Consider the following 8577-nt stretch of genomic DNA (forward strand, 5'->3'; position numbering starts at 1 on the left):
GGCTTTCATGAATGGCTTCAAGAACATAATAATGGTAAGCTAATACTCATTAGCCTCAACTAGGTCAATTATATGACCATGAAAGTACACTCCAAGAATGTTCAAGGTGACACAAACTTCCTTTTAATGTAGAACAAGTTTTGATCTGTTTTTGGAAGTTATAATCTTGTAGAAATGAGGTTAATACTTGTACTTAGCATTCATTTTTCAAAGACGAGGAATCCTAACTTAAAGCCTTCAGTGGGAGCTTTGTTATGTACGTATGATGTCTTTCATGAGAGCTATATATGCTTTTCAATTACCTTATAACCTTTGTAAAACATTACCATATGATGTTGTACTTTTTGAGATTCAACAATATGTTTTCTTTATGTAGCTTGGTTCTCCTTTTGGATTACTAAAAAGTGCTTTCTAATGTTATTTAAAATAACTCTCCCAATTCGTTTTATGCCATATTAGTTCTTTCTTGTCTTTGAATTTGAACCTGTTTTCATGCTAAAATATCAAATGTAACGCATACTAATGAAAACAAGGGTGCACTATCACGCATAAAAGCATTGCCCATTTTTTCAAATGTGTGCACGCACGCATGCACGTGCGAACATCTTTTCTTTAATTTTCTTTTTTCTTTAACCCTTCTTTCTCAAAGAGTAAGGTATCCATACACAAGCCTTTAAGTAGACCACTTATTGAAGTTAAATAGTGGGTAATTTTATTACAACAAGCACCACCTTCTCACCACACAATTGTATAAGCATATGCCCTAAAGGACAATGCTAACAAATAAAGAAATGTCATAACTATAGACTTATTTTGGTTATGGAAGTATATATCTATGAAATTTGAGGGACTAAAAGATGTTTCAAATAACATTGTAAATCACCCTATAGGCTTTCCTATTAATGCATGATTTATTGGAAGCATAAACAAGGTCTTTCATATTAATAGCTTTTGCAACTTCCTTGAGAGCAATGTTAGCCATTGACCTCATCAAAATGGCACTAAATTTATTTATTCCCTCCACCAATGCAAGTGTACGACACCTTGGCTAGGACATTTGCTAGGTAGGTTTACTCATAAAGAAAAAAATGCTAGCCAAGAATAATTGATATACTTTCCCTTAATTCATAAATAGGGCAACAATAAGTCCTATTCTTCCCACCCTCAACTAGTAACCACATATCCTTGTCATTGTAGACCTTGGGATCCTCCTACATAGCCCTTTCCAGTTCTTCATGATTGATTTCCCTCACTCGAAAAGCCTTTGCATACTCCACATCCATGATTTCATGTTGTTCCTTTAGCACATTCCTTAGGCTTGCTTCACCTCCTACATGCATAATAGAGCAATGGCCCCTTCAACATCTTTCCTTACATGCAAACAAGGGAGAGGAAACCCTGTGTCAAGGTTGTATTGAATGCTATCGATGGTCTTTAAAGTTACAATCTTAGCAAACATTACTTCTCCATTCAAATCTCCCTCAATTCATAAAAGTTCCAAGCTAAAGAGATCCATGACAAGTGAATACAATAGTTATCTAAAGTCTCAACTCTATATGTTTGTTACAAGTTTATATTCCTACAAGGCAAGACTACAATGGTGCTACAAGAGAAAGCTATCATATCTTATTGCAAGCACGATTACTTTTTTTGCTTTTTTGATCAAATTTAGTAAATTTACAAGTTCCGTATGTTTCCAAAGAATTGAGTCTATTAACAAGGTTGAAAATATATACACATATAAAGGGTTGAAAAAGACAAAAAAAAAAAGTAAAGATTACTGGCAAAGTAGAGAGTGCAGTTAGCATCTATGATGGACTGATTTTTGTGGACACAATGATCTAAAAATTTTAGCACTACTAAAATCTAAAAATATGGCTAAAAGAAGCATGATACAAGTTTTTGCTCATTGAAATTAAGCACAAAGGATTGTGTTAGAATAAAGGACTAAAGCCATGGTAGAGAAAGCAAAACGCTGTAGACAATAAGTTTAAATCGGTTGCAATACCATTGCCACCAAACAATGAGGAAATGTATGATTTGGTACCTATACATCCAAAATGAAGGGATCTATATCAAGGCATGGTAAAGCCTTATGAGTTTCAACCATCTGAAACAGGCTGCATAGATCCAAGTGTTATGGCTCCTATGGCTACTTTTAACATCCCACATATACCATGGAACTTACGACCAATATCTCGGAGCCTTCATCCATCCAAAGACAACCCAACACATTCAGTTAGAAATAACTTACACCCTTACTTGACCAACCCAACCAAAGGCAACCCAATGCTTGTAGTTGGAAATAACCCTAGAGTTCTCAAACGACTTAAAAACAATAGCTTTCTAAGTTCTGTGCTATACATGACTAGAAACACGATGTTACTTTCTATTTCAAGAATAGAAACTTGAGACATCATTGGAATTGGAAAGCTTTGAGATAAGATTGAATAGAGATACCAAGTTCTAGCCAATCTTAGCTTTCAAATATTTACAAATAATGCCACCATATAGTTTGATGCATGAAATAGTGGCAAAAATTACAAATTTGAAGGGTATGGTAAGGTGCCTAGTAAAAGAGCAGCTCAACTCCCTATACAGTAATACTACACCCTCTTTGAAGAGACTCAATAGCCAATGTAGCAGAAAAAATGAAGGGGCACATTTGGAAGAGAGAGTGCTGCCATGAAGCCCGTTTTTTTATTGGGGAAGGTCTCCGTCTCTTTACCGGGCTTTTTTTCAACATTAGAAAAATTTCCTGATGTTCAATCCCTTCAAAGCAAAGCAGTGCACAGTGCCAAAAAACCTAGATGGTGTTTTAAAAATAGTAATGGGTTTGTTGTCATTCAGAAAATAAAATACAAGGTAATTTTCTAGACAATCAAACACAAAGGGTCGTTAATTGTAAAGAAAAGGCATTTCTAGGCATGTTTCAATGCGAAAACCAGTATTCTGCATTAGTACGTGCCCATAATCTGAAAAAACTGCAATCTAAAGGGCGGTTACAAAATTGACCTCAAATATATCGACAATTGGGAGCTTTCATCTGTTTTAAGAGTTGGTTTTGCAAATTATACTGTTCCATCCATTCAACAGACAACTCACTTGCCTGATACAAGATCATTGGCCCAGGGCCAAACTTGGGCATCATTGCATTTGAGATGCCTACAACAAAAGAGTTAAATGACATGTGTCAGACTATCAAATGAAATTGGCATCAATGTTTTGCTTACTCTTCTCAAAGATATGTAAGCTTTAGATCAGGTTTTCAGTCCCATGAAAGGTAGTAGCAAGGCCAGTAGGAGGTCTATTTCACCCCAGAATGAAGCAAGGATCCCACCTTGGGAAGGGTATATAACAACCTGAGAGTAAGCACTACACTTTGGCGTAAACCCACATGAAGACAGAAAACCTGAACAAATTAGAGTGTTTGGCCCATCAGTTGCCTGTCAAAAGAGGCAAGGATCTCACCTTAAATGTAGACAACCACCTTGAAGGAATCGCTGGACTTAGGAGTCTACCCACAAAACCATGAACAGATTAGAGTGTTTGACCCGTCAGTAATCACAACCAAAACAGAAAATAAACGAGTTTAAGCATGCCTTAAAATGAATTGGCTTTCTAACAGCCTGCCAACAGAAAAAAATTCTCCATGGGCTAGTCTTTCTGTGGAACAATTTAAGTGCACTGGCTGCAGTAATTGGCTGCAGCATCCAGGTAAGCCAAGAAGAGGTTTGTCCTGTTGCAAGAATGCTTTGTTACAGCAACAAGCATATTCTCTCCATAAGAGTTCATAACATGACCTGCACACTATGAATTAGATCTCTGCCATATCAGCAGGGCTCCACTAGCGATACCAAAACACTTTTAACTGCACAAGCCAAGATGATGCAGAAGATGTTTAAAACTGCCTTCATCTCAATACTTCTCTGACTTGTGTACCTGTCAGATGTACGAGCTATATATACTTTGAACATTGTAGCAGAGCAGCAAAGCTCTCATAAACCAAACGAATCAAGTATGTACTGTACACAAATGAGCCAGTACCCAAGAACTGTACACATCAGGCTAAGCCTTCTCGAAGCGCAGCCACACATGAACCTCTTGAAGGATCAATAACAAAACCATCATCTCAAAGTAAAGGGTAGGTTATCAAGAATAAAGATACTACCAAAGATAACGCAATCATGACACTCAGCTTTTGTAATGGCTTAATCAATCATTGAGGAAACTGATTACATAAACACTTTTGCCTCCCATTTACAGAACAGCAAATCATTTGACAGAAAGTAATGATGTAAACTTTCAAGCCCTGAATATTCACTGGGCAATATATCTGAAATTTCCAGGAAGCAGTATAAATTTGTGTGAATAATGTGCCACACTTGTGCTCTTTGAGGTACATTTAACAATCTAGCCAAAAAGAACAACAGAATGGGAAGGAATGAAATCAGAAAAGATGTCTGGCGCATTTACAGACTGCCAATCTACAATGTTGTGAAGCCTCCCATCCTCATCCTCACAGTCCGAAATAGATCCAATTACTATGTGCAGATTTTTAGCCACAACAACAAGCTTACCATCGATTGCACTCAGAGAAAATGGTGGGATCATATGTGATGGAATCAATGCGCCTCCCACATCCTTCCATGAGTCACTGTCTTCATCGAAAGCTCTTAGCTTTGGACTGCCATTCTCAGATATAATATATAAGTGACTATTCAAAACAGCACTAGGCCCTGTCCATCCTTCCCGCATCCCTTCTGTCATGCTCTCCCATTGGTCCAGCTTTGGGTCATAAATTTGGCCTTTGGGCGATGCATCGAAAGGCCATGACCAGCCCTGTGTGACATACAGTTTCCCGTGCATAACAGCTGCATCATAGCGTGACAGATTTGTCCCCATGCTAGCAACTGGGCGCCACCGGTCTTCTGCAGGATCGTATACCTCAGCAGAACTGAGTTCCTGAGAAGCAGCACTATTTCCTCCGGCAGCATAAATTCTACCATCAATAATCCCACTGGCAAAAAAGCATCTAGGAGTCAACATTGAACCCATTTTGGTCCAAGTATTCTTGAAAAGATCATATTTGAGAACAGCATCCATGGGACAGTCCATGTCAGAGCACATGCCTCCACAAACAAACAATGAGCTTGCTTCAGCATTGGCCACGCAACACAAACCAGGAGGACAAATGCGCTCCTTACATGGCATTCCTGCAGTGATGTGCCATGATCGGCAAGTTGCATCCCAAGCTTGCCACTGGATTTTTCCAGTTGCTCTATGGTAGGCCAAAACCAAAAGCCATGGCTCTGCCAAACCACTGCTCCGCCTGACCTGAAAATACTCTTCACTGGAAAGCGCCGTTTTCCATCTGTGGCAAACAGCCCTGCACACTGCCTGGCTACTGAACGGCAGCCTCAAAAGGCAGGCGACAGCAAGGTCATCAGGAAGGCCAGGTAGTATAGGCTCTTGAAATTCAAGCTGAGGATAGGTGGCTTGGGTTGATACCAGGTAGCTGAATGGAGTAGAGGAACAAGAAGAGCATGATGGAGAGGATGCTAAATCAACAGCTGAAGATGTGGGGGTCAAAAGAGGAGAAGACGCATAAGAAGTCGGAGAAGTTGCAGGTGAAGTCAATGAGAATCGCCGTACAGATATACTCAAGGGGGACAAATTGCGATGAGCTGCCATTCCTTCCCGCCTGTTGGAGAACTCTCCCCCCATTTTGATTATCCGTCTGGAGCCTGTTTATCCATGCAGCTAATACAGAAACCAGCTCATTCCAGCATAAGATGAAACACTTGCCGATAGTTGTCCATGAAACAGAGCTGCCCAGAGGGGGAAAAAAACAGATCTTAAATCAGCTGCAAATGAGAAATTGTGGCAGAGCATTAAAAAGAACAGTGTAGTTTTAGCGAGCTAGTGACGGTGCAAAAAATTGCAGCTATAGATAACAAAATACATTAGGCATACATTCATTACACATATCCACACCAAGTCTTAAATACAGAAGCTTTTTCGTGAGAGACATAGACGCAGAAAACCCGAGAGTAATTGCATAAACCAGCATTCTGACAATTGTTCCCTGTCCAAAGAGCAGTCAGAGCAGGCACACCGTCACGATTTTAAGGGGATGCTATTACAAAATGCTGAAGAACAGTAGATCAGGGACTTAGTAACACACAGAGGCCTGTAGTCTATCGTTATTTCGGCCAACCTTGAAACGATCCGTAGAGTTCAAAACTGCCCAATAGACGCTAAAGTTGCACTATGCTCCTTGCAGAGGGAGCATACAGTAGATGCTACGCCGTTGCAAGAGCTAAAGCAAAGGCTTTGATAAATCGCCAAAGTTTCTCTCTCGAAACTGACCGATAGACGCTAAATTGCACAGGGAGCATCTAGTAGATGCCACGCCATTGCAAGGGCCAAAGGAAAGGCTTTGATAAATCGCCAAGAAAAAGGACGGAAACGTGAGATATGTCTGCGCATGAAAACCCTAAACCTAGGGCTTTCGCAGGAAGATTCGGCATTCCAGTGCAGAGATCGAAAGAGCGGAGGCGGGGGGGAGAGAGAGAGAGAGAGAGAGAGAGAGAGAGAGAGTGTGTGTGTGTGTGTGTGTGTGTGTGTGTGTGCGCGCGCGCGCGATTGCGTGTTACCTGAAGAGAGATTAATCGGCCAGTAGGAAGATAAGCCATGTTCGCAATCTCGAAGCCACGCGAGCGAAGAAGCCGACGCCGAGGACAGGAACGAGGACGAACCAGAAGACATATGCCATCAACGGCGGCAGGGAACTGTTCTGTTTTATCGCCTCGTTTGCTCAGACGCGGCGGGAGGGGGGAGGGAAATGATGATGAGAACAGGAGCCTTGGGATTAGGAAAAGAGAAAAGTAGGAGCAGAGGAAGACAGAAGGAGGGAGACGCCATCGCGGACTAGTTCCCCCTGTGGCAAGAAAAGCAAGGCTCTGCTCCCACGAAGAAGACGAAAAAGTGACGTATCATTGATCTTCATGCCTAGTTTCTTCGTTTGCCCCTTCCCCATCTTATCATCATCACTTCATATTTGATTATATAATGGGCCATGGCCTTTGGTTTTATTATTCTATTGTATAGTAGTTCTTTTTTATCCCGTGAAAGCGATAATTTTCTATTAAACGAGTGCCAATTTATTTACATCGAGCGGGGGCGCTCAGCCATTGGGTAAAGGGGCCAACGATGGCACACAACTTGTCACACACCTTTGGCCCCCCTACCCAAGGTATTTGGGCAGAACCCAACGCCATGGACACATGTGCCCCATCACCTTCACAAGGGGGAAAATGGTGATAGGTATGTTGGATGTGATATAGGGAGGGAAAAACGCGGGCGAGGGGGGGGGCCATGATAGGAAATAGGCCCTCTCATTCCACATGTTGACATTGCCCCAATTGTAAGCATGGGCAAGGGCCAATCATGAGACCCTCCTACATGGTAGGTTGCACCATGTCACGTGTCAACATTACCTTAATTGTAGCATGGGCAAGGGCCAGTCATGATACACTCCTGCATAGTAGACTGCATGCATGTCGAGGTGTCTTTAAATGTGTGTGTGTGTGTGTGTGTGTGTGTGGACCACCTGCATATCCACATTGCACCACAAATGCCAGCAGGCTCTAGCTTTGGTGTGGAGTTGATTAGTCGTAACAGACGATTGCACCAAGGAGGAGCTCCGATAGGCTATGACCAGCACCTACACCACCGATTCACATGGTGCCTTCAATCAGAGTCCCTTCCTTGCTATCATTTTGTTTGATTATGCAAACGATCATGGATATTGGTGATGCAAACGATCAAGTAGGCACCATCATCAAAATGCAACTGCTTGAACGTTTTTGGTTCTTCCTTTTGTTTGCAAAGAGGAAGGTAGGTGTAGTGGCTCTCCTTGACGTCCTAAAAGGCAACATTTTTGGGGAAGGACCAATTGTTGTTTTAATGGGACTATTGGCCAATTTTCTGGCAAACCTACCATGGTCCAAGAAATCTTTGTGACTCATCTAAGGGCATAAAGTCTTATGTCTCTATTTACAGTTATTGCTTTTGCCATTGCTTCGAGTACTCTGTAATATAAATCACTTTCTTAAACTCGATATTTGAAGATTTAAATCAATTTTTTAAGCTCTCCAAGGTGGCCAATGGTGGAACATATCAGTTAAGACATATGTGTAATGCTCAAATTATTGGAAACAATGTGCTGATAAACAATCTGAGGTATTGCAAGTTGCAAATTTGAGGTACTTCATGTGATTCTAATTCCACAAGTACTTGAGGTTGTAAAATCACATATCAACAACAAGATTTTCTACTTTCAAGATTGTAGTGCTTTGTGGCCACTCGTCTTGCAAACTTTCAATTGCAAAACGATTTGGATAATAGCATGTGAGACTCTTCTTACCAATGATCACCTGCCTTGTTTTGTGGCTAACTATTGTGCTAAAATAGATCACTTCTTTGTTTCAATATTCAAGTGTCTAGTGTGTGTGCAAGCATGGCTACATAAGACTACCAACAAAATGGTATTCTATAATATAATCAAGAATA

General features: G+C 40.9%; 1 protein-coding gene across 1 annotated transcript; it reads right to left on the reverse strand.

The window, feature by feature from the left end:
* Positions 1-2360: 2360 nt before the first annotated feature.
* LOC148025002 (F-box/kelch-repeat protein At1g30090-like) lies at positions 2361-7027 on the reverse strand. The gene is made up of 2 exons (XM_087694698.1): positions 6660-7027; positions 2361-5831 (listed from the first exon to the last, which is right to left on the reverse strand). The coding sequence occupies exon 2, from the start codon at positions 5725-5727 to the stop codon at positions 4414-4416; it is 1314 nt and encodes a 437-aa protein (XP_087550824.1). The 5' UTR covers positions 5728-5831; positions 6660-7027; the 3' UTR covers positions 2361-4413.
* Between the last annotated feature and the right edge of the window lie 1550 nt (positions 7028-8577).

Source organism: Lygodium microphyllum, chromosome 15 (assembly GCF_053477565.2).
Source record: "Lygodium microphyllum isolate KBCC chromosome 15, Lygodium_microphyllum_v1.1.10, whole genome shotgun sequence".
In the NCBI taxonomy this organism is placed as follows: Eukaryota; Viridiplantae; Streptophyta; class Polypodiopsida; order Schizaeales; family Lygodiaceae; genus Lygodium; species Lygodium microphyllum.